This window comes from Nansenia antarctica (genome assembly GCF_963989245.1).
Source record: "Nansenia antarctica genome assembly, chromosome: 1".
Classification (NCBI taxonomy): Eukaryota; Metazoa; Chordata; class Actinopteri; order Argentiniformes; family Microstomatidae; genus Nansenia; species Nansenia antarctica.
The window spans coordinates 93,461,874-93,487,131 of NC_137674.1; the positions used below are offsets into that span (position 1 = coordinate 93,461,874).

Below are 25,258 nucleotides of genomic sequence, written 5' to 3' on the forward strand. Positions count from 1 at the left end.
CGTCACTGTGTCTCTCCCAGGCTTTTATCCTCCCTCCACCCTTGATTGGCCATCACCATGGCAATTGGTAGGAGGAAGGACAATCACCTGGGAGAGAACACAAGAAACAAACAGAACACACACACAAACACACTACGGACGTAACATCACTTTGAATGTCCTGTGACTTTGTAGTGAAATTATGTACAAAGACAAAAAAAGAGCAAAGAACATACAGATTCTTTCATATATTTTCATGAGGAAATACAATATTGCCATTTTAAACAAGCTATCTCGCTACATCCTGCCAACAGTGCTTTGCCTCTGTAGAGTACAGTACAAGCTGCAGTGGATGCTGCTACTACAGTATAACCTCTCTGGTCCTAGCAGCCTATGTACCAGGACACAGCCTGGCGGAAGGCCTTGTAGATGAGGGGGTTGAGGGAGCACACCAACCCCCCTCCCCTCCTGGCTTGGGCCTGCGCTCTGTTTAGGTCTCCAAGGCACGTCCACTGGTCTTCGTAGGCCCAGGACACACACCACTTGGAGTGGTCGTAGTAGGATTGGAACAGCACGGGCCCAGGGAGGAGTCTGACCCGCTTCACATTCATTGTGTGTTTGGGAAGGGAACAGTTGGAGGGCAACTCATGGTCCCGCCGCCGTTGCCAGGTTTCCACCAGCAGATCCGTGCCCAGGGCCTGGGCCACCCAGCCAGTGTAGATATCTGTGGGAAGGGTGACAGAAGTTAAGGGCCTCTCTCTAGAACAATTCAGAAGGCCAGCTAGTGGATGTTTAGAAGGGGTTGTTAGAATAGCGCTTTGCTGTGTGCTAGTTGTGTTCTGATGATGAGAGTCTTTGCGAAAGTGGGTGTGTAAGAAGTACAGTCGCATGAAAATGGAGAGGAGCAAATGTTATGAATCTGCTTTATCGACAGATTCAGGGGATGCCTTGAAGCTTAGTGACCTCCTGACCTGAGGAGTTGTGTGATTTAAATTAGATTTACAGCCAAGTTAGCATTATGGAACAATAACAAACTGAAAAGTAGGCTACCTGTCCCCTTTTAATTTTGACTAACATGCTATTCAAGCAGCATCAATAGTTACTTTAGGACACTCTTGTACTTTGGCATTTAAGAATGTCAATAAAGAATTACGTCACCCAAAAAACGCCTACATTTCACAAAATGTCATGTAAAAATGTGTATCTTTATCTTTCAAGACTTATGACAATCTCTATGACAAACTCCCTTACCATCAACATAGTGCTGTGATTTTGCAAAACTGATAAATCTTTCCCCCTTGGCTGATATGAGATTTTCCATTCTCCTATCAGAAACCAGTGGTGGTTTGGAACCTTGGCAGAACTGTGCCAACAGTGCCATCTCTGCCCGGAACGCCACGGGCACAGAGCAGTTGTACACACGCGGGTTAAGGTACACAAGCTGCTTGGCTGTGGAGGGAGATGGGGAAGAATTTGAATTTTTCCAGACAACTCTGACTTAACTTCAAAACACTTGAGATTGACCTTAAGTTTTGTGTGGATTATGCATCGAGTTTGATAGAAAGTGTAGTGGAGGTAGATGCATGATGAGAAAACTTGACATGAGCCTGACAATTTGTGTTTGCTCACCTATCTGAGTGAACTGTCCATACTCATAGGTCACACAGAGTGCCGTCTGGCCGTACACTTTGCCACTGGAGGGGTAGAGGTAGCCCCTCTCAGGAAAAGAGGGGAAATGAGGGATACTGTGGGTGAGCCAGAAACCCTGAGAGTGGTCAAAGAGCAGCATCCCTGCAGAATATACACAAACATACATACTGTAAATGCACACACACACACACACACACACACGCACACACACACACACACACACACACACACACACACACACACACACACACACACACACTCACACTCTACTGTATAAATCAAACAAAACAATACGTCTATTTTCCATCAAAGCCAGTAGCCGGTCAGTCAATGTTCCAGTGTCAACAGTACTATCAGAGGGATGCTCTTTGCCCCGTAGCCTCCCCCTGATGCTACAATCATATTGGTCTGCTCATTTCTGCACAATCATAGCAAATACTGTAATGTATACAGGTCAATGAGGGAATTACATTATATCCCAACAACAAACCCAGTCCTCACTGAATGAAGGTAACACAGCCTGATTGAATAGGCCAAAATAAGTCGCTACCTTTTGTGTGGCCATAGTCCTTGAGGTAATCCAGTACTGGTGGGGCATCATTATAGAGGGCGTAGACAGAGCTGTTGGACTGAATGAAACATTTGTAAAAATGAAAACACATGAAACACATAAACAGGATCACTGCCATAGGAGGTGTGGTCTTACCTTGTACCTCTGGCCCTTGTACAGCTGACTGAGCGTGCTCCCTATGGCACCTTCACTGGTGTTGACCATGAACTTACTTAGTTGCCAGCTTTCTACTGAGGAGTCCAGGTACATGTAGTCCACCCCACTGCCCACATCTCCTATCTTATACTTTGGCAGCTTGTAAATAATAAACCTGCATGGATGGAAGATAATTGACCTTTTTACAGTACACATTCAGTTTAAATTTAAACCAAGAAGTCCTAGATAAAAGAAAACAAATGCTGCATAAGAGTAATGGTAAAAAAAAAGTAATTTAGCTCTCTGATCTCCTTGAGTGAGTTATCTTATCACATAACCCTTTTCTCTCTCTGCTGAGTTAAATGGACTGACTTATATAGCTCCTTATTCCAAAGCGTTTTACAATGGCCTCTCATTCATCCATTCACACACGAATGGCGGCAAACTACCATGCAAGGCGCCGGGCCTGCTCATTGGGAGCAATTTGGGGTTCAGTGTCTTGCCCAAGGACACCTTGAGTTCTGAGTGGTGATGGCAATATGATGACAATTCAGATGAATCAGTTGAATTTGAGCTCGTAAGTCAAAGCCTCTGATTAAGGACAACGCTGGGATTAAGAGGGAATTACAACTGAACACAAACAATATTGTCTAGACTACGCTTAAGTTGTACTATTAATTACAACGTCACCTCATTATGTTTTAAAGGAACTTACCAATCAACAGCCTCTCCTGCTTCATTTCTACATGACATGTCTGTTGGACAGGGTGTAGCCGTTAGAAACACACCAAGAAGAAATAACCACAGCCTTAAGTATGGAACCATCTTGAATCACTACCTCGAGAGAAATGAACAAAAAAGGGAAGTTGTCTCAGGTCAGGTTTTGCCTCATGATTTTGGCAACTTTGAAAGTGAATATACTGACACAGCTGGATGGAAATACAAAAAGAGGAAGTCAAAAGTCTAGTCTCATGACATGAAACAGAACCAATTTCTAAGGATCAATAGGTTTGTTTAGCAACTCTATCTACAATCAACAGCATAATCTTTTCCAGATACAGTTCATCCATTCATTAATGTCAGACATTTTTCTCCATTACTGAGAAAACGTTCTCAACATACAGTATATAGGTGTATATAAGCTATATTACTCCTTAAATGGGAAGAAAAGTGCTTTTAAATAAAAAAAAGTGGGACAAACATTCAGACAGTAAAGCAATATTTGCAGTATAAGTAGATTGCTGCTGATGAGTCAAACATCAGGTTCATTCATTCATGTGGTACACATGTTTAGCATACTAGTTGATTATTGAAAGACATGGCCAATGAGACGCCTTGCGTAACGCTGACAACACAGGTACTGTCTTTACAAAATCCTCCATCATAGTCCAAATCTATTCTTGCAAGGGACAGGGACACAGGATACTCTCTTGGAGAAGCATAAACATCATGGCAACTACCTCAAGTCAGGTACTGTATTCAGCTTCTCTTTTGTTTTATCTGACATTAAATGTCTTGAGTCATATTTGTCATTCAGGTCGTCTCATAATTATTAGGGTAATCTAGTGCTGCAAATAAAGATCTTTAGGGTCAGTGACCAGGAGTCCGAACCACTTTATCTGTCTGGCTGAGGACAACCAAGTGGTCATTCAACATCAAAACTGTCCCAAACTCATCTACAAAACTATGGCCAGGCCTACAACAAATTGAATTAATAATTTGGGAGTCTATGATAGAGAGACAATAATCAGACAAATCAAGAATAAAATATACACACGTATATTGTTTGAAAATAAAATCATATTTTATTTTAAATATTATCAAATCAATTCATGCATTTTTGCAGAATGTGGAGTTTGTGCGGACGGGCTATGGGAAGAACATAGTGAAGGTGCTCTACATCAGACGAGAGGGGACCCACCACTACATCACTGAGCTGAGGGCCGACGTAGAGCTCTGCCTCAAGTCCCGCAAAGACTACCTGACCGGGGACAACTCTGACATCATCCCTACGGACACTATCAAGAACACGGTTCACGCCTTGGCCAAACTGAAGGGAGTAAGTGCCAGCCCTAACACTCGAGACATGGACGTGCTGTAGTGTGTGGGCACTAACAGCAACTGTAACAGCATTGTATAAACATGTTGTTACAATTAGATAATTGCATGTTATGAAGTTGAGGAATAGTCCTTATTACACTTGTCTAATAGCACAAATCCCCTCAACTACTTTACTATGTGATTGCAGAGGAGTAGGGTAATGTACTTTTAGCAGCATGTTATTAGGGCATAGATATAGGGGAAACGTTGTCTATAATAGAATGTATGTACAACTGAATGCTAAACCAAAAGGCATGGTTACATGCTGATTCTCGGTTGCATGTTTGTGGTGTTATGACAGGTTAGGACCATAGAGCAGTTTGCCATGGACATCTGTGAACACTTCCTGACCGCGTTCACACACGTGACCAAGGCCAAGGTGAACATGGAGGAGGCGCCATGGAGGAGACTGGAGAAGGTACAGTAAAACAAGGGCTGGATTCCCAAGCCAAAATGTTACTGTAGTTGTTGCCATCGGCCTCTCCTGGACATTATATCTTGGATGGATTAGAAAGAGACTCCTGTAGATAGGGGAATGTAGTTTGGGAAAATATTCACATATGTGGCCATTACCATAGAGGAGTTAATGACATTGATTGAATTCTTTGTAATTGAGCCTTATGGGCTCATGAAACACATTAAGTGCCTTTAGAGAAACTAAGAGCACTAGACTACCATAAGGCCTTCTTCTCTTTACAAAGAATGGAGTCGAGCATGCACATGCATTCATCTACAGCCCGGAATCCTGGCGCTTCTGTGATGTCGAACAGAATCTTGATGGTGAGCAAAACACTACCGTAAATGGATCAGTGACATACTCAAGATGTAATGTCTTCTTTCATTCATGGTCAATGAATGCTAAGAAAGCTAATAACAACAACACTTAATACAGTGTACTAGCACTGCACTGATATATATATATATATATATATATATATATATATATATATATATATTTGTCAACTAATGCTTCAGCACAATGAACAATGTTACATTATTTGTGATGCTGAAATGTAGGACAGTTTACTGTGAAGTCTACCTTGATCTGTGTTCTGCCCCACAGAGAACCCTGTGGTCCACAGTGGTGTGAAGAACATGAAGGTGCTGAAGACCACACAGTCGGGCTTCCAGGGGTTCCACAGGGATCGCTTTACCACCCTGCAGGAGGCCAAGGACAGGTGTTTCTGTACCTCTGTCTATGCTCGGTGGCGCTACAACAAGTTCCAGGATGTTGACTTTGACAGTGCATGGTAATTCTTGTGTTCATGCCCTGAGAGAGGGAACTGAGTCTTTGGTCTCCCTAATCTAACCTTGAGACCAAAAATGGAAATAATTTCTACTCTCTTGTGCAGGAAATCTGTTAAGATGACAATCATTGAGAAGTTTGCTGGCCCATACGACATTGGAGAGTACTCTCCCTCGGTGCAGAAAACTCTCTATGACTCACAGGTTATGATTCTGGATAGAGTGCCAGAGGTAGGTCCTCCAAAATGAATACGTAGAGAACATAGTTTATATATTTTTTTAAATGAATAAATTCAAAGCAAACCTGAATCAAAATGTATTTTAAATAATAAATATACTATATTCCACTTGTGCCAGGCAAACTAAATCACATGATTTCAAATACTATTTGAGCCCAGGTCTGGTTCAGATGAACAAATAAAACAATGACAGGAAATCTCTTTCAGATTGAGGAAATAGAGATTGTTATGCCCAACCAGCATTACTTCACCATAGACATGACGAAAATGGGTCTCACCAACAAGGATGAGGTGAGAAATGTCCAGACTGTAAATGTCCTTAGTTTTCAAAGTTCTTTTACACTTAACTGTACCATGTTACTGTTACTACAACTCCTATTTTCAATTACTTCAATGTCACAAGTTATCACAATTGGTTGATCTCTAGAGAACACACTGCCTTTTCCTTCCAGGTCCTTCTGCCATTGGACAGTCCTTCAGGGAACATCACAGGGACAGTGCGAAGGAAGCCACAAGCCAAGCTGTGAAAAGGACAAGAGCCAACAGAAGAACACAAAGCTATCCAATACGACTTTAATCAGTCAAAACAAAACCAGTATTACCTGATCAATTAAGACCTCCCCAAAAAGAACGACAGACGGACAAACTACGGTCATGATGTTAAGTCCAGTAAAACATACCAACTGTTGGTTGCATCCTCCCCAATGATGACCACTTTCTTGACTTCACAAATGGCAACAGTTGATGGTATTTACTGTTCAAATGACTTAAATTATTCAATAGTGAGTTTTTCGTAGTATCAAATTAAGAATTTCAAGTGTATTGACCACAAGGATTACACCCTGATCCATTAAAAGTTCAAAGAAAATGGTTACATCTCATTCTAAGGATGACAAACGACCATTGATACAATATTTGTATGTGCAATTAAATATATTCACTAGAAATGCCTATTTTCATATTTTGTAAGGAAACATGGAATTGAACAAGTGCACAGTCATAGCAACACACTGTTTTGCTAAATAACACAAACAGATTCAACAAATACAACTTAGAAAACATACCCTGAAGATCCAAACTGTCAGACAAGACTTGCAATAACTTCAATTTGTCTTTCATAGCACCATAATAAATCAAATTCAAGAAATTGAAATGGCAATTAAATCTTCTCTGAGTAAAGCTGAGTGATACTCAAAAACAGTGGAATATCATTACCACGTGGTCACCTCTGGTCTATTACATGCATCTGACAAAACAATTGTTTCAGCAAAGAAGCCAAAAGGAAGAAACGGGATGACTGACATCTATGATGAGACATGCCTTGTTGACATGATGGTGAAACAAACCAGTCTTTGGTGAGAGAAAAAGCACAATTTATGTAAATTCTTAGGTATGGTTCATGTTTTCAAATACCAGTGTTATGTCAGAGATGTATGTTGGTCATATAGTTCAACTTGTCTTCTAGACAATTCCTGATAGCACCACAGGTAAGAAAATGTCCCATAATGTCCAAAGGCCAAACCTGCCATTTTAACCGTACATATCTTAATTTTGATTATCTAGACAGGTGTGCAGTTAATGAGAAACAGTGTACAGTATTGTGACTAAAGGAGGTGAAATTGATTCTTGACAAATCTTTTCAACTTTAAGCTTTTTTTTCTTCTGAAAACTGAGACCAACTAAGACAGAGAGATACATCCATCCCCCTGGATCTAGCAAAAACTTGTCTAGCATGAAAAACACTGTTGCATGCTATATCCAGTTATCGGGCAACAACATACTGTATATTTCATAGCACATTGAGCTGACCACTGTAATCTAGGTTTTTCATAATTCTTTTGACTCAGTTAATATCAAAGGTTTCATATGACACATAATACATTTTGAACTTTGAACAAGATCTTATGTACATAGCAAGTTTTTTTCTTTTACCAAAATTGGTAAACACATTTTACACAAACAAAAGTAGCAGAAAACTCACCCCTTTCTGTACCGGTACTCTTAAATTACATACAATGGAATTTCAAGCAGCAGAAAAGAGAATGGCCTAGGGGTAAACAGCTGAGCAAACTTACAGCCCATGTTAATCCAGTCCACACTTATAAAAACATACAGCACTTAAAGGCCTTCCTGTCTTTCCATAAAATGCCACTGTCACCATTAAGTCAGCAAAGCCATATATGGACATCTGTTTTATGACCCTGATTCAGTAGCTGCCCTGCTGTCTCCTGGCATGATTGTCGTCTTTGGGGCAGACGTGCCCATAGTGCTATGAAGCGTTGCTCTTCAGGTGCTGGGTCTGCAGTGGCTTCACATGGTACTCATAGATCTTCAGTGCAGGGCCAAGCTTTATTGACAGTCCTGTCAGGACGTCATTACGTGTCATCAACAGCAGGGATTTGCCATCAATTTCCTGCAAAACGGAGCGAATGTTAGTTTAATACTGTATACGTATGTATTTTCGGACTAAAATTCAATAACATGACGATGGAAGCTGTGTTTGTCGGATAAAAAGAAGAGAGTATGCAATATACTCTATTAGATGATGTCTTCTCTACTCCATTGTACCTGATCCTGGAAAGCAGTTGCTTGATCCTCAAATCCTGATGCTTTGAAATAATTTACAACATCTGCCACAGCCCAGTTGGCAGGGTCCGGCAACTGGCCGTTCTCTACGGGACTGCAAAACCATCATACATATAATCATATTTTAATATTTTACTTTTCCAAAGCAGGAATACACTTGCATCCTTTCATTCACACTAGAAGATATACCTTTTGGTGTCGACTGAGCCATTTGCCTTGTCATCCATGCCAGCTGCAACATAAAGAGAGAGGATTCATTCCAAAAGCATTATTCACCTAACAATCAATCATGTCTAGCCTACTTACTGAGAGCAGTATATGGGACAATTCACAGTTTCAACAATCAACTGTCATCAGCCAAGTCAACAGTTATTGGTTTCATTGTCAAATGTGTTTAGCTGACTGAAATGCTCTTATGTTAGGCCAAGACAACAGCTTTGGCTGCAGAGGCATTGTTTGGTATAGACGGGCGATACGCTTACACACTGTAGGCAAGCTGAGTGAGACATGAGAAGGAGGAGGAACTCCAGGGGTGCCCTCTGACATTAGTTCTTACTTAAATAGGTCTTGCCCTCTTCCCCACCACCCCCTTCTTGTAACAGTACTATTCACTGCAACTGTGTAAATGCAGTCGAACAAGCCATGCCACCAGCACTATGAACATCCCTGGTGCTGTGTTCTACCAGTAGCCTACCATTACTACTAGGCTAAGCCTATCCGCTTGTTAAGTCGTGACGTGTTTCCGGGTCCAACGTTGGCTGAGGCGCTGTCTTCGAAATGGAGAAATAATAATAATAATAAATTATATTTATATAGCGCTTTTCCGAGGCTCAAATACCCTGACAATATGGAGAAAACGGGAAAGTGCTGTGTCCCTTGTTGAATGAATAGATCCGAGTCTAAAAAACGATTAAACTGTCATTCTACCGCTGTAGTTCACAGGTACTCTGGTGCGGAGAATTTCTGGTTTGGACCCGGAAATAGTTAAACGTCACTTTTGACGTCAGACTTAACAAGCTTAACTTCCTCTATCCATTTCCTTAAATGGTGGTAGCATTGCCCCTTTATTGACTTCATGACTGACTGACTGACCAAGTAGTGCAACTAGCTGGTATTTTCTTTTATGGAACATCACCAAGTGTAAAGCAGGAACATGAGTCAACTTACTGTCTGTAACGTTACAGTTAATTTTCATTAGATGTCTTCGCTCTTAAACCTTAATGGAATGACATGTACACCACTGTTTTCTTATGGATTCGGGCATAATATCATATCCTGCAAAAAATAATACATTGATTATGTTGCATTCAATAAACAACACTTTCCAGTTCTGGACAAGCAGCACTTAATATTAAGGTATTATAACTGACTGTCAAGATATGACGGATGGCTCGACCGATAATGAAGGGGGCTCAACACTGCAATCACAGGAACATCTGAGTTAGCTGGCTTGCTAGTTATGCATTATTACCAGCTGCGTGCTAAACATTTGACAATAAACAAATAAATAATAATACATATATCAATAAAATAGCGAAATAATTTAGCAATCATTAGCAACGTCATCATTTTGTCAAAAGTAGCAATGCGCGAAACTGTTCGTGTCCAAAAACCCGTAGTACTACCTTCTCTGCCTGTCCGCTAATCGGCTAACATGCCAACAGCATTCCTTACCTCTTCTCCCAAATGATTCGAGAGAGACCAGGTCTATCCTCCAACGAATGGTTGACTGTGAAGGATATCTATACGATGTACATCATAATAGAAAATGCACGTATTGTAGTAATATAACTGTGGCTCAGCTATCTACATTGGTTTCAGCGATACACCTACTAGCTAGCTTCCTCAACCCACATGCGGGTTGTTTAAATTCTGGGATCTGTAGTTTTTGGTACTCATGTGACTAGTAGTCCTCTCCCTCACTCTCAGTCACACAAACTTCTTCTCTCGCTCAGTCGCTTTCTCTCTCGCACACACCTACAGCCAGAAGTGAAATGAGATATCCATCATTTATTACAACCTTTTTGTCCATGAATGTCACTGCAGCATTATTGCATACAGCAAACAAACAGCATATCTTAAGTCAAATTAAATACAAAAGATTCTAATATTACAAAGAATTTAATTTATTACAGTGACATATATCCTTTGTTACATAAAATCTGCTACAGCAAAGTATGTTATACTTCCCTTGCAAATACAAGTAAATATGGGTGGGGAAAAAGTGTCAGCCTTCTAAATGACATTGTGCAAAATATTCAACAAACTAAAAACATAGATATTTCATATTATGGCCCATACTGGTATATGTGTGTGACTATAAAGAAGTTAGAAATTGAAATGATTTTCATCTGTAAAGAGTGTAAGGTGGCTTAGGAAAAAAGTTCCATCATTTACATCAAGTAACTTGTCAACAAACATTACACACATATCAGAGGTTATTAATCAAACGTATGGTAAAATTACTGCACATTTTCTTTACACATTTGCAGAGATTGGATCGACACATGCTTAATAGGCCAGTTTTTCAGAACATTTAATCCAAATCCAAATGATCCTGATCATTCTTTTCCCCCTTCATTGGATAAGAACATCATCTTGCTTCCTTATCATCATTATGGTTAAACAGAGATTCGCTTTGGATCTGTCTACATTTTGTTTGTCATGTTGATCCGGACTGAATGTTTTGAAAGAATGCTACCAAGGCATAAAAGGGTAAATCCTTTCTATTGACCTTCTGGAAAATGTGTCTTTTTCTGCATGGGAAAAATAAATTGTTTTCATAAAGAAATATCCCCCATATTGTCTGTTTTAACACTTCTCCTGTAAATAAAACTGAAATAACCTTCAAACATACCAAGAACTATGCAAGTTTACCGGTAATTATTTAAAAGGTACATTTATTAGACATCTCTAATACGTATAAATAAAAAATACATAAGAAACAATTGTGCCTTGTGAAATGAGCTGAACAAAGACTGAATAAAATGTTATCAGCATGTGAAATCTTGTTTTAGTTTGTGAGAATACAAATCAAGCATCGTCAATATCCATACAAGAGAATACACTGTTGTATGGAGGTAACAAATGAAGACAGATATGCAGGAGTAAAAATGGAACAAAACAGAAATATGGCAGTTACACAATGTCTTCTGAGTGCCTTGCTAAATAACTTTAGCATTTAAAAACAAAAGGTGAAAGATGGACAGAACATGTCCAAGTAACCAACACTGCTTCACAGCCACAACTATGTACCCTCTTCAAACGAATTATAGCAACCAGACCATTGAATCTTAACAATTCATTCCAAAAAACAAATGCCTGACAATACACTCAATATTCTTCGGATGTGCCGAAAAGATGACCTATTATTGTATACAGCAATATAGTTAAAGCCCATTATTTTCCTTTACGGGGTTTTGAACCTGTTGTGGTACCTGGCAATATATAATCTCAATTCTCATTTAAATACCATACCTATTCTGAGGTAAAAAATAAATGCCCCATGACCTGACACATAAGTCATTTCTACAGTTGATAAACTAATATAGCACAAACATGTTTCGCCTTTGTAATTAGCTATGCCCTCTCTACAGTCCCCCTCTTGTCAAGGACTGAATGCCCAAGTTATGAACACTGAAAACTCAGTCAGTGTTGTTGAACCCACTCTTTCTCTGACATCCATTTCTTTGTTCAATTTTGGTCATGCTTTAAAAACAGTTGTTTTAAAATCTTATTTGATTGATATATGTATATTCTATTATGCACAAAGACGAGGTCTACTTTTTAAGGACAGCAAAATGTTAAGGATTATAGACTTAGGCCAAGAAACTGTAATCGAACCTAAAACACACTCAGGCATGTAACAGACAATAACTGGCAAGAGTCGCTGGCAAAAAGTGGGAGCGAAAACCCTTCTCTTTTTTCAACTTAAATCACAAAAATGTGCAATACCGCCTAGTACAATCAATCACTCTTTGTGCCACTGTAAAATGGGCATATAATTGGTTTTCTTCTTGCTTTGCAAATAATCACTTGGTTTAAAATGGAGGGGGGGGGGGGAGGGAGGGGAGTTCTAAAAAGCGACAAATGTTTTAAAAACAGAACAGGAAAAAAGATAAGAACGTGGTCTAGTACTTTGTGTCGCAGCACGAGGGGTGTCTGCATAATGTGCCTGTGTATAAGTTAGTGCTAACCGCACACGAGGAGGATCGTGGCAAGAAGGACCTCATTCAGCCTTGTGGAATGAAGGAACTAGGCAATTGTTTTGAACACATGATGGTCTCAGCTCCACCCTCACCCTCAGAAGAGTGCAAAAATCCCAATGCATGTGAGCCCTGATGGAACCCTGCCCTCTCACACTAGAACTCAGCAAACTCTTTTGCACACTTTTCTGTATCTGAGACGCGGACGTCCTCCTCTTCATAGTCGTCAAAGTTGCTGGTGTCTCCCGGTCCTCTGCACTTTGGTATGAAGGGGGCCTCCACCTGTGAGTTCAGGGGATAATACTGAGGGTGAGGGAGGGGCTCAGAAAACTACAACACAATGGCAACATCTACACTGAACACAAACATTCTACATGCAGTGGGGATTGGCACTGTTAATCCCAAATATTTGTCTGTGAACAAGGCGTACCTTCCTCTCGTAGATGGCAATCCAGTCTGTTGTGGCGAACCACTTGTGGTTTTTAATGTCGTTCACCCCATTCTTCAGATTGCCGTACCGTTTTGTCAAATCCACCTGTAGCAGGTTCCTCAGCAGGTCTTTCAGGTCTGAGCTGAAGTGGGACGGGAATCGTACCTGGAACACAGCAAGGGACGGTATGCCTTAGATTAATGAATTAACATGTCTAGGATATGTATACATAATAACAGAGTCTTGTTGCACTAATCTCAAATCTGTTTATGAACCCATGGAGGCAAATAATCTCAATGAATGATACAAAATTCCACTTAAACTTAGTCGTCGCTGATCACAAAAGAGACATTCAGTTTAACTTGGTCTCACAAGAAATCTATCTAATTAATTAGAGGCTTTGTAATTAATTAATCGAAATTAATCACATTTTAATCGTATATCAATATTTGACACGAGAAGAGACAGTTTTCAATTCAAATGGATTTGGTATACGAGTGAATCAATGAATAGACATATACATAAGTTTAAAGCAGCAAAATCCTGTTTATTTTAGCTACACAGACCAACAGATCACACAATGTACCTAACCTAATGTAAAGTCCCAGCCCTAATTGAAATATATATTGGGTTAAACTGATTTGATCCAAATACAATTTCAGAGTTGAGAGTGGACACATGCACATCACTGCCTACCTTGCCAGACACAATCTTCTCATAGATCTGGATGGGCTGATCCGCAAAGAATGGAGGGTACCCAGCAGCCATCTCGTAGATCAGGACCCCCAGTGCCCACCAGTCCACAGCTTTGTTGTAGCCCTGAGACAGTACAGTGGAAACTTACATTAAAAGTAAATACTCCCACAAACACGATTTACCTCTGCTTAATTATCTACATCTTGTCTACATTTCTATATATGTATATATCCTTTAGAAAGATATTTGTTCATTTTGAAAGTAGAAAGGAAAGACAAAAAAGAAAAAGAAAAACTCTACTGCCCCGAAAAAGAAGATTTCATTGCACATACAATCCAGTGCTGACCACCACCCAAAAATATAAAAACACCAAATGCAATCTTGAAAACCCTCACACACATTAAATCGAACATATCGTTTATTTTTATTTTTATATCTACAAAAACATACAAGATAATATGTCAGCTCAGTTGGACAGGGGAGCACACTGCACCTTGCTGAGGATGATCTCCGGAGCCAGGTACTCTGGAGTGCCACACAATGTCCAGGTCCTGCCTTTTACTCTTTTGGCAAAGCCAAAGTCTGTGACCTGAAACAGGGACACAGGAGTATCAGAACAGTGTATAGAAGTACAGTTCACTAAGGCCTAAATGATTTGCATAGGACACATTTTGCTTAACTATCTATGGTGTTGTGTTGACTGACCACAATGTTATGTTTTGATTAATGCTGACTGCATACCTGGATATACCCATGTTGATCAATAAGAAGGTTTTCAGGCTTCAGGTCTCTATAGATGAGGTCTAGAGAGTGAAGGTACTCAAACGTGAGTACTATCTGAGCTGCATAAAACCGAGCATGATTTTCACTGAGGGTAGAAATATGAGAAAGATGATCAAAACATTATGCAGTATAAAAGACAAACTCCTGTCATGAACAATGCATACACTGTAGCTGTAAAGTATGCACAAGTATAGCCATTCAGAATTGGATTGGCTCCTGAGAGCATCATAGTGTCAAAGACTTCTACACGTACCTGAACCTCCCGATGCGTCTGAGATGCGAGAACATTTCTCCTCCTGGAACATACTCCATCACCATGTAGAGATTGGAGTTGTCCTGGAGTTGTTTAAGGAAAATAATGAAGTACAAAGGGATACTGTTAAACAATTTCTTTCAAGAGATCACATGAATATCACTTGTCAAAATATACAAGAATGCTTCAACAGACTGGCACGGTCTGCTCGTCTTTTCACCACTTTGAGGTAATGTACCTTGAAGGCATACTCCAATCTGACGAGAAAGGGGAAGGAAACTGCCTGTAGTATTCTCTTTTCATTTAGTGTGTGTTCTATCTGCTTCAGCTTCACCACCTGTTAAAAACAATATGAAAAGTAGATATAGAGAAGAGAAAGAAGGGTAACAATGAGTTGTATAATATTGTTATCATACAACAGAGAAAGACACGGTCATCGAAAATGACACGGGCATGTGATAGAATGACCACTGTGTTGGTTGGTTTCAAGCTAAGCTGTCTGACGCTCTGACCTCAAAGGCCTTTACCAATATTCAGTGGTCAGACTCTGTGCCTGACTGACTGACATTTTGCTCTGTGACTGACTGACATTTTGAAAACTCTGTGACTGACTGACATTTTGAAAACTGACCTTCTTGTTACCAAATTCAAAGGGATCAGCCGTAAAATGGTGAGACAAACCAAGTCATTTTGTAACAATATTGTTGTCTTCCTTATAGAAGTCAAATTGAGTTGGAGACATTGACCAAATATATTAAACTAAATGCAATAGAACAGCTCCTTTCAACATTAGCAAGGTAGGTCTTACAGCCTTTCTGCACATTAGTTTCACTTCAAAATCAGCAGAGGCTAAGAAAACCCCCCCACTGTCTGTGAGGTTCACCACGTCCGAACCAGAGTAGATTTTCCATTTCCTTTTAGAAGCAAATGAAACACACCCATGACATTCGAAACACATGACACACAAAACCAAACATTTGAAAATGACAGACAAGAAACAATAACATATCACCCTACTGTACAGTAGTACCATATAGGCCCTGATTTCTGTTGAACCCCAAAAAACAAACCAGAGCATTGTATGGTAACACCCACTTTCTGCTTGTCCAGTATCTTCATGGCGTAGTACTGTTCTGTTTCTTTATGTTTAACCAACATAACTCTCCCAAACGAGCCTGTGCCTAGAGTCTTCAGCCTGTCAAAATCATCCAGGCCAGTTGTACTCTGAGGAAACATGTCATCCACATTAATGGGACAATATACTACTGTACTACTACTAATATACTACTGTAATGTGTACTTCTTTTTTTGTATATCTCCTGCTCCTGTGCTACATTTTGATACATGCAATTGCATTGGCTCTATAGAAAGAACACATTAGTAGGCCATGGGAACTTTGATATTGATGTTTTGTTCTTATCAAAATAAGACTGTTATGTTAGCCTTTTTACTCAGAATTGAGTCAAATTAATTAACAGAATTAATCTCTTGGCCGCAAATCTGCAGGTTCTGAAGCCATATCATGCAGAAGGAAATGGTTTACCATCTAATCTCCAACGATTTTGATAGTGTCAGGTCAGCCTTTATTCAGAGCCATGTAACAGCAACAACAACTTTCAACAAAATACCAAAATTCATTCCATATCTTACCTGTGGTGGACACTCCCATTTTCTTAAAAAATCATCTTTGGCTTTGGCTAAGAACTCTTTCACTGAAAAGGGACAAAATGAAACAATTAGCATGTCTGAACACATTCTTAACACATGTTCGGGGAGGAGGAGGGGGGGGGGGGGGATAAGTAGGTACACACTAACTAAATAAATCAATATGGTCAGGCCAAAGTCAAGTACCATGGAGCAGTACTGTACTTCACAATAAAGAAGGAAATCATCTCTTTATTCGCTATAAAACCCAAACCAAACACCTAGGCAAGCAATTTAATAAGAAATGCAAAGAGCTCTCATTGGCTTTACAGATGGTCAATTAAAGGAGAGACTGTTGTGCATCCCTTTCAGAGGTAAGACTGGACTATACAACGGGAACATAGCAGTATGAAAAGCAATAGAGTCCAAAAGACACAGCATACTTTAACCACAGTGCAGGCATTAGAAAGACAGTGTGTGGAAATCACAGCAGACATGAGTTGTCCATAGTCACAAAGGAATGGAGTTAAAACTATTGGAGTTAGATCTTGTTGTTGTAGTTGTGCACCCAATATGACCAGGCCATGGCTGATAGCCTAGGAGCCAGTCACAATGTGGTGTATGGTAGGTAGTTCTTAATAATGCTACAGCACTATTGTTACAGCCAGGATTTCAGCAACAGCCAGTTGTACTGTATTCCTATTTGATATTTTGTTATAGCCTACTGTATGCTGCTATTACACTGTTATTACATGGTTATTACACTTACACTACACTCTGTGACTTAGGACAACTTATGGAAGAATGAGCATACCAAAAGTCTCTATAGTTCACCAAGGGATTGCAGGAACATTCACCCACATGGATGGAAATGATGAAGAGAAGAAAGAGAAGGAAGAAAGGTTTATGTCTTTTTGAAAGCAAGAACATTAAATACTCAAGTGGATTACATGCAACAACAAATGACTTAAAGACAACATAAGACACCTGTCTATGACTACGGAATTATTGAAAAAATAAAATCTTGAACAAAAAGTTGTAGTGAATTTCAGCCCAGTTCAGAAACAATGAAAAAAGTCCAGTTCCGAAAAAACTGAGAATTCATGAATTCAAAAGTCGACATAGACAAAAGACCATTTTCAATTAATTAATCACATTTCTGTTTATTCTGATTTCTGGATTTGACCCAAACTCTTGACTCGTCTAAGTACTGGCTATATCATGCATTAATGTACATTAAGCATAGCTACTATGTACAGAGTTGGACTGAGTTAGTGGCTGATATGACAGGGTTTGAGCTCACGTATTATGTGGGTGGTCCGTGAAGAGCTTCCTTCCTGTCTCTCTTCAAGGCATCTAACTTGCCTATCTCTTGCAGGAGCTGTAGCTAACCGCAGTAACACAATGACAAGGAGGGCCTTTCATTTCCGATGCTACTGTTAAGACTATCACTATTCAGCTCTCACTAGCTACACATTCAAAAGCCCACCTAACTTAAATTGAATAAGTTGTAACGTAAAACAGTTTAGGCTAAACGCTAAGACATTAGAGACAAAGGAGGTGAAAAAGAATGATTAAAGAAGACATTTCATAATAGAACACAGAACCCCCCAAGTAGTTGCAGACAGAGACATGGCAGGACAGACTGAGAAGAGCCCATCAGTTGAAGCAGCTGAGTGAGCCACAATGTTGCATTACACAGAAGCTGATGAATCACAGTGCAGCTCATGATGGCACATAGTAATGCACATTTAAGAGCAAACAATTCACATACACACACATTGTAGTTACAACTAGGCCTACTAGCCTACAATGTGGTGTGTTCAAGGCTGAACTGAGATATACCGGTAATAACAATAATAATAATAATAATAATAATAATAATATGAAAGTCTGGGCACAAACCTTTTGCATTGTTGACACAATAGACACCAACTGATATCCTTTTAGATTAACAATAAGACGTAGGAAGTTATCTTAAGTCACCCTGAATGCAACTTTGGACCAATGGAGGAAATCAAGCTCGGGAGAAGGCTTCTTATTGTTATTAACATTTTCAAGGAATCTCTAGGATGGTATTCAAAATCATGGAAGCCTAGATTCCATGGCTGTTGTAAGGACAATTGCCAACATTTCGCACTAGGCATCTCTATGGCAACATGCACACAGAAACACTTGACTTTTCAGTGGCAATTGAAAATGAGTGGGTCTTAACCCAGCCTTGCATTTCCTACCATACTGGTGGTGCTAAAGCTAACTGAAGACACAGTGGTGGGTCTGGAAATGCAGGGATCAATCCCAAACATAAACACAGTGCATTGGCTAAAGATCATTTTATTGTCCATTGACGTAACAAAATGTTTTCTTTGCATAACCCCCCCCCCCCCCCCCCTTACCAAGGTACACACACATTTGACTAACGTTTAGGCTTACTATTTGTCCAAGTCCAAGTATTTAAATGAAGTTACACAAGTTGTCTTCAGAAAAAAGGCGTAAATCACTAGAAATATGCCTAATAAAAAGACCTCAAACTCCAAGAAAGTTGGAGCTTGTCTCATACTAAGACTATTGGTTACACCTGCATAGTCTGACAGTTATAGCACACTTACTCAAATTATCCCAAATGACGGTGAAGTCAGAGACAAAGGGCCCCTCAATCTCCTGGGCTTTTTGCTCTTGGTTGCCCTTGCGATACTTGCTGAAGAAACGGTTGGCTAGGTCGTCCAGTTTAAGGAAGGAATGATCCTTTCCCTGGGCCATGTCAAGATGGCTTTTACAACGGCTAATCAATCAAGCTTGCAGCTAAATGGTAACCAAAGTGGCTTTCAACTGGACGCCATACAGAATGATAGACGCTTCCTGTTTGCAAAGAATTGCACTGTGATGCTTGGCTAACCACACACTAAACTGGTAGGGCTTCCTGTTTCAAGTACTCCGGCTCTAACGGCAATGGTGCCTTAGATGTCTTGCCTGGCCTACAGTATGTACTGTCATTTGTCAAATGCCTTTCTTTGTTCATAGATATTGAACATAGGGTTGGGTTATATCAACATATGCTTATTCACAATATTGTTAGGCTAATTGCTGAAGTATGGTGAAGACATGTCAGCGTGAGCAACAATTACTAAGCTACAGCGCAGAGTGCATGGCTGGTGTTGTGAATAGCTGGTGAACAAGAGACATGTTTTCACTGTTCAACGTCCTTTACATTGCAAAAAGTTGGACACTGCACTTGTTGTTATACACATCTGGATTTTTAAGCACTTTTACAGACTATTTTTTTATTTAACAATATACAATATGACAAGCAATGTATTCATTTAGTAAAGAAACAATCTAACAAAAGGTGATATTGCTCTCTAGTGGCAATGCATAACAATGCAGATCTTCAGAGTTTCCTGTTACATTCTTGTACCCGTTACCTTCTATATTATGTCACAGAATTACTATTTTGCTAACTTTTGATTAGGAGATATGTGAGATGAAATACATAGCATAGGCCCTAAATGTACAAATTGCACTTGTCATGTGCCCGTAACATACATATGCAAGCCTTCAGTCCTAAATGTGAAGTAGGCTTAAACATGTATAATAACACAAATGTAAATAACGCCTATGCATTTGCATTTTCATCAGAGTGAGCGTACTATTTGTATACTGCCCTCTGCCCCTCTCTTTAAGCCACAGGTCACACATGTCACCGTGTGCGTCTGCAGAGTTCTGCCAATCAGAAAGCAGGTCAGAACCTGCGCTCTCCAGAGAGACTGGGCATGAGACAGTGGATTAACTCGGCCATGAATGACATAGGATTCAAACAACACACCCATCCATAGTGCCCTCTGGCTACAGTTTCTTTCTTTTTTTAAACAGGTACAACATACAAGTTGTATGCCAGGTAAACATATTTTTCTATGTGGCTTCATGACTGACTGCATTTATTTTCTATGACAAGGTATTCGTTTTTTTTTTATTCACATGGAGACAGAATCGAGGAGCTAAAGCATTAACCATTCCAAGTTGTCTCCTATTACACCCAGATAATACTACTCAGAAGCATCGTCTGGGTTCAACTGACCCTAAACAGTGACATAACATAGCCTAAATGACAGGGGACTTGTCTTAGCAGAGCAATACAGTGGGTCCTCATGTCATGTCAGTGATAAGGTTGGTCTGTTTGCATCAAATCAAGCTGCAAATGATTGATAAGGAACTCCAGCCTGTCGCTCCTTAGAAGCAAGTCCTCGCTACATCAACCAGGCAGGCCTGCCTTCGGCCAGCGATTGCAATGTGACTTGTGCACAAAACGTTGTCTACATCTAGTAAATATGAACCACCCGATGTACAGCTAGCTAAATCGAAATGAACACCATTAACGTTACATTTCCAGTCGGTTAGTGACTCTCAAGCACGAATGAATGAGTGTTCCTTCCAACTTGCACCGCTAGTACTCGTAGTACAAACAGGGACACACAAGTATCACCATCACTGACAGCTATGTTAGCTAACACTGACAGCTATGTTAGCTAGCTGTCAGAATGATCACGGTAGCTAAGCTGTTTGTCCCCTGACTGACTGTCACACATTCGCTAGCAAGCTACCTTGCATCCCCCATCAACACAGCTCGCCAGTAGTCATTCTTAATAACATTGAGAGTGATTAAAGATACTGACCGCTCTCTTGTTCGTTGCCTTTCTTGGCCGTGGCAGCGTTTCCCATCGTCGGAAGACACAGCGATGTAGCTAGGTAAAGCAGCGATGATGGCGATTATGTGTGAGGGTCCTCCGTTAGCTAACGGCTCGTAGCTAGCTAGCAAGATTTCGTCTTCAGCCAGCTAGCTATGACTTCAGCTGGTTAGCTGGCTGGCTAACATCAATGTTAGTCTCTCGTAGCTTATGTCACTGAACAACGGGACCGCCGCGCTCTGTCAACCCCCTTTATTGGTATTTACAGTAATATACTCTATCGTTCAAATAGTCCAATACATTTGTATCACAGGCATGAAGACATTATTCAGGCTTTTCACCCTCAGCCTGCTGTTCCACTGTTGCCAGCAAAAAAAACTAGCAATGGACCATTTGGTCCGTGTGATTTGCACGCCGTTCCTCACACGAGTGGGTGGAGTTTTCAAAGCCCGGGTGAGCGGAGTTTGTACGCCAGATGACCCGCTCGCGAATTTGCGAAATCTAGGATGGTAGGGTAAGGCAGGGCAATACCGCTACCTGATTGGTTGGCAAAGCACTCAGGAAGGCAGGGCAATACCGCTACCTGATTGGTTGGCGAAGCACTCGTGAGGATCTTTGATTAACATTACAACAGCTGTAAAACCGGACGCAAGTAGTGACAGTGCCATAAACTGTCTGCCATTCATTCGGGGACCAACTTTTGCTCTTTCTGATCCATCTGACATTCCCCCCCCCCCCATCTGTCATTCAGCTGTCACCTTTCATTATACAAGAAGCTGCCCCGATTCCGGTAGCTAGCTAGCTCATCTTGGACATTTTCAGGAGAGTTTTTCTCTCTCTCTCTCTCTCTCTCTCTCCTCGCTGTCAAAGTCAATCAATAGAGAGAGCAGAGAGAGCCAAAGCAGGGACCGTGTACTCACTCAGTTGAGTTGGTGACAGTCTGACAGATGTATCTTTAGCAGCAGCCTCAGCTCTGCTATTGTTTGTTGTCGTTGCATTTATATTAATCTAGACAGGACAAGCGAAAGCCATAGTAGGCTATGGTTGGTGTATGTCTGCTCATCGACGGAGAGAGCGTGGAGAGAGTCTCGACCCTCCGATTCCTGGGGATGCACATGCGGGATGACCTGACCTGGAAGGACAACACAAAAGCCACCATCAAGAGGGCACAACAGCGGCTATACACCCTGAGAGTCCTCAGGAAGGAACACAGCAAGCAGGAGATACTGGTGACCTTCTACCGCGGCGCAGTGGAGAGCATCCTCACCTACGGCATCTGCAACTGGTTCTCCAGCTGCACAACAGCGGAGAGAAATGCGCTACAGAGAGTCGTGAGAACAGCACAGAAGATCACCGGCGCCCCCCTCCCCTCTCTGGAAGAGCTGTACAACACACGCTGTCTCAGGAAGGCCTCCAAGATCTCCAGGGACCCGACCCACCCTGGGTACGAACACTTTACCAGGCTGCCCTCGAAAAGGCGGTTCAGGACCCTGGCCGCAAGGACAAACAGACTGAAGAACAGCTTCTACCACAGGGCCGTCCAGGCCCTGAACACAGCAAAGACCTAAGTTCTGGGCCCTGGACAGTCTGGACGGATTGATGGCAGCTGCTGGACTGAAAGAAAAAAAAAATCAGGTGTAGTGCTGAGGCACAAACATGTACATTTCAAGCCTGCAAACTGCGACACTTTAAATAAATGTGGAATAATACTATTGTGCAATATGACAACCCTAGTCGTCTGTCTGTACAGTATAGTACAGTGGATAGTGTACATAGCCTTTATTTATGTAAACCAGCTCCTTCCCTTCTTGTGATTTTTTTCTTCTAAAAGTGTTATTTATTTTTATTTATTTTTTTATTATTTTTTAAATTATTATTATTTTTTCCCTTTCCCAACACCAGGGGAGCCACCCCTCCTAAATTTCGTTGTTTGGTACCTGTACTGTAGCAATGACAATAAAGTCCATTCGTGTCTACTCATAGCTTTCATGTGGGTCACAGCATAGTGGAAACGCCCACCTGACGGGCAAAAGGCACTTTTTGCGGGCAAAACCCACGGGCAAAACCCACTTTTTGCGGGTTAATAACTTTGATTTCCCGTGGGTTAGGAAAATAATTCCAACGTGTCCGGATAGAGTAGAAGACAGGGAATCCAACACTATTTGAATGGAGTCGATCCTCCACTCCTATCACCGTGGACACAGCAAGGAGCGAATTCCCGGATATAAATATTCCCTCGCCTCGCTGACAGCGGGAGTTGGGAGTTTCGTCCAGCAGCCGGTGAACGCCCGGTTGATCGAGTTTCATATTAAAAGTATATCTTCTCGGGGTGTCAGCGCGGTGGTTAAGGGCTCAAAATGACCGTATACTGATGGTGAATTTAGCAATAATAGTCTTATGTTTGTACCACCTCCATAACCGGTGTTATTCACGGGAAAAGCCGGTCAAGGAGGCACCCTTTGCAGGTCAATAACTTTGATTCTCCGGGGGTTAGGAAAATAATTCCAACGTGTCCGGATAGAGTAGAAGACAGGGAATCCAACACTATTTGAATGGTGTCAATCCTCCACTCCTATCACCGTCTTGTATCTTGATAGTTCTTCATGAGTGAGGTGGTCTAAATAGTAGGCAGCCATGTTGAGCGATGTTGCTATGATACTTTTTGCCCGTCAGGTTGGTGGTTGCTAGGGAAGAAACCACGTGACTGAAAGCTATGAAGGTATGAAGCATGTTCAATAAATCCTCTTCCCCCGTTTGAATCAAGACCAGTCCAACGGGTGACCAAATCATGCGCACCCAATCTTCTTGCACACACCGGAAGTGACGTCGCCTATCTCCGTAGGTTGGTACCAATGGTACAGTAGGGGCCACAGAGGGTTGAGGATAGGGGGGCCGGAGAAGTAGCAAACAGCTTAAGGCACGGAGCTATCACTGTCATCTCTGCTGCACATATTATATGATGCTATATGATGTGATATGATATGATATTATATCAAACAGATACATTGAATATCATTACACACAAACTTTTTTTTTTTTTTGCAATTAATCAATCAATATTATAGCGAAAGGTATCAGTTATAGCATATAACTCTATCAGGGACCGAACCGTTGTCTGCTGCTACTTAAATAGCAAGTGCACTGACCACAAAGTGTAAACTGTGGGTCTATTCGGTTGTTAAGTGTGACGTAACGCGTGACGTTTAGCAATTTCCAGGTCCAAACCAAAAATTCCCCGCACCAGTGTTTGACAGCTAGCTAACGTTAACTACCCAGTGGCAGTGCAATGGCTGAACCTGTGAAGATTTTCACGATCACTTCTTTAGCGAGGCACCCTTGACGGTTAAAAAAGGGTCTACATTCTTTCAACTCCAACAGAGTGATTAGTGTAGCGGTTCTCCCGGGTGGTATCCGGTTGTTAAGTCTGACGTCAAACGTGACGTTTAGCCATTTCCGGGTCCAAACCAGAAATTCCCCGCACCAGAGTACCAGTGAACTACAGCGGTAGAATGACAATTTAATCGTTTTTTATACTCGGATCTATTCATACAACAAGGGACACAGCACTTTCCAGTTTTCTCCATATTGTCAGGGTATTTGAGCCTCGGAAAAGCGCTATATAAATATAATTTATTATTATTATTATTTCGGCATTTAGAAGACAGCGCCTCAGCCAACTTTTTTATTTTTACTACCCCTAGTGGTAGTGGCCCTAGGCTGCAGCCTAGGTAAGCCTATAATCTGCGCATGCTCGGGGCGCATTTTTTGCGCCCCGACCGAGAAATAGGAGACAGCCAATTGGAGTGCTGCTACAGCTCACGTGTAAGCCAAAAGTATTTGGACTGCCATAGACTGCCATTCGGCCGGCGCCCCGACTCCTCCCCTATGTATTTTCACAGTGAATTTTACACACACACAGATAAAATGATTATTGTATTGGAGGATTTTTAATGAATGCTGATAGGCGCCGACTATTAGATAGATAGATAGAGGATAGATAGATAGATAGATAGAGGATAGATAGAGGATAGATAGATAGATAGATATATAGATAGATCTC

The 25,258-nt window shown here is 41.0% G+C and overlaps 4 protein-coding genes across 6 annotated transcripts; 1 reads left to right on the forward strand and 3 right to left on the reverse strand.

The window, feature by feature from the left end:
- On the reverse strand, nucleotides 1–8,011 carry dnase2b (deoxyribonuclease II beta). The gene is made up of 7 exons (XM_080544111.1): nucleotides 7,901–8,011; nucleotides 3,051–3,169; nucleotides 2,336–2,510; nucleotides 2,180–2,258; nucleotides 1,609–1,770; nucleotides 1,231–1,428; nucleotides 1–703 (listed from the first exon to the last, which is right to left on the reverse strand). Exons 2-7 carry the CDS (start codon nucleotides 3,158–3,160, stop codon nucleotides 363–365), a joined length of 1,065 nt encoding a protein of 354 aa, XP_080400237.1. The 5' UTR covers nucleotides 3,161–3,169; nucleotides 7,901–8,011; the 3' UTR covers nucleotides 1–362.
- uox (urate oxidase) lies at nucleotides 3,683–6,883 on the forward strand. Its single transcript, XM_080544139.1, has 8 exons — nucleotides 3,683–3,805; nucleotides 4,182–4,394; nucleotides 4,737–4,853; nucleotides 5,137–5,215; nucleotides 5,499–5,685; nucleotides 5,788–5,911; nucleotides 6,127–6,210; nucleotides 6,372–6,883. Exons 1-8 carry the CDS (start codon nucleotides 3,785–3,787, stop codon nucleotides 6,444–6,446), a joined length of 900 nt encoding a protein of 299 aa, XP_080400265.1. The 5' UTR covers nucleotides 3,683–3,784; the 3' UTR covers nucleotides 6,447–6,883.
- A 169-nt stretch (nucleotides 8,012–8,180) lies between the features above and the next one.
- Nucleotides 8,181–10,339, reverse strand: samd13 (sterile alpha motif domain containing 13). 2 transcript variants are annotated; one of them, XM_080544160.1, is made up of 5 exons: nucleotides 10,180–10,339; nucleotides 9,673–9,780; nucleotides 8,695–8,737; nucleotides 8,488–8,599; nucleotides 8,181–8,332 (listed from the first exon to the last, which is right to left on the reverse strand). In XM_080544160.1, the coding sequence occupies exons 2-5, from the start codon at nucleotides 9,698–9,700 to the stop codon at nucleotides 8,189–8,191; spliced, it is 327 nt and encodes a 108-aa protein (XP_080400286.1). In that variant the 5' UTR covers nucleotides 9,701–9,780; nucleotides 10,180–10,339; the 3' UTR covers nucleotides 8,181–8,188. The 2 variants fall into 2 exon arrangements, with proteins under 2 accessions (XP_080400286.1, XP_080400287.1); XM_080544161.1 differs by lacking the exon at nucleotides 10,180–10,339 and adding an exon at nucleotides 9,876–9,925.
- Nucleotides 10,340–10,625: 286 nt separating this feature from the next.
- On the reverse strand, nucleotides 10,626–21,531 carry prkacba (protein kinase, cAMP-dependent, catalytic, beta a; the record flags this gene model as incomplete). 2 transcript variants are annotated; one of them, XM_080544122.1, is made up of 10 exons in its annotated part: nucleotides 10,626–12,992; nucleotides 13,141–13,305; nucleotides 13,837–13,959; nucleotides 14,330–14,425; nucleotides 14,578–14,704; nucleotides 14,873–14,955; nucleotides 15,111–15,209; nucleotides 15,968–16,096; nucleotides 16,523–16,584; nucleotides 21,187–21,531. In XM_080544122.1, the coding sequence occupies 10 exons, from the start codon at nucleotides 21,230–21,232 to the stop codon at nucleotides 12,867–12,869; spliced, it is 1,056 nt and encodes a 351-aa protein (XP_080400248.1). In that variant the 3' UTR covers nucleotides 10,626–12,866. The 2 variants fall into 2 exon arrangements, with proteins under 2 accessions (XP_080400248.1, XP_080400249.1); XM_080544123.1 differs by lacking the exon at nucleotides 21,187–21,531 and adding an exon at nucleotides 19,120–19,276.
- Between the last annotated feature and the right edge of the window lie 3,727 nt (nucleotides 21,532–25,258).

Coding starts and splice junctions, on each gene's coding strand:
- dnase2b (XM_080544111.1), bottom strand. CDS start 3,160: ATGGTTCCATACTTAAGGCTGTGGTTATTTCTTCTTGGTGTGTTTCTA. Junction 1,771..2,179: donor GGACTATGGCCACACAAAAG/GTAGCGACTTAT, acceptor TATATTCTGCAG/GGATGCTGCTCTTTGACCAC. Junction 1,429..1,608: donor TGGACAGTTCACTCAGATAG/GTGAGCAAACAC, acceptor CTCCCTCCACAG/CCAAGCAGCTTGTGTACCTT.
- uox (XM_080544139.1), top strand. CDS start 3,785: ATGGCAACTACCTCAAGTCAG. Junction 4,395..4,736: donor CCTTGGCCAAACTGAAGGGA/GTAAGTGCCAGC, acceptor GTGTTATGACAG/GTTAGGACCATAGAGCAGTT. Junction 5,686..5,787: donor GTTGACTTTGACAGTGCATG/GTAATTCTTGTG, acceptor TCTCTTGTGCAG/GAAATCTGTTAAGATGACAA.
- samd13 (XM_080544160.1), bottom strand. CDS start 9,700: ATGAAAATTAACTGTAACGTTACAGACA. Junction 8,738..9,672: donor TAACTGTAACGTTACAGACA/GTAAGTTGACTC, acceptor TTTATGTTGCAG/CTGGCATGGATGACAAGGCA. Junction 8,333..8,487: donor CAACTGCTTTCCAGGATCAG/GTACAATGGAGT, acceptor TCCGTTTTGCAG/GAAATTGATGGCAAATCCCT.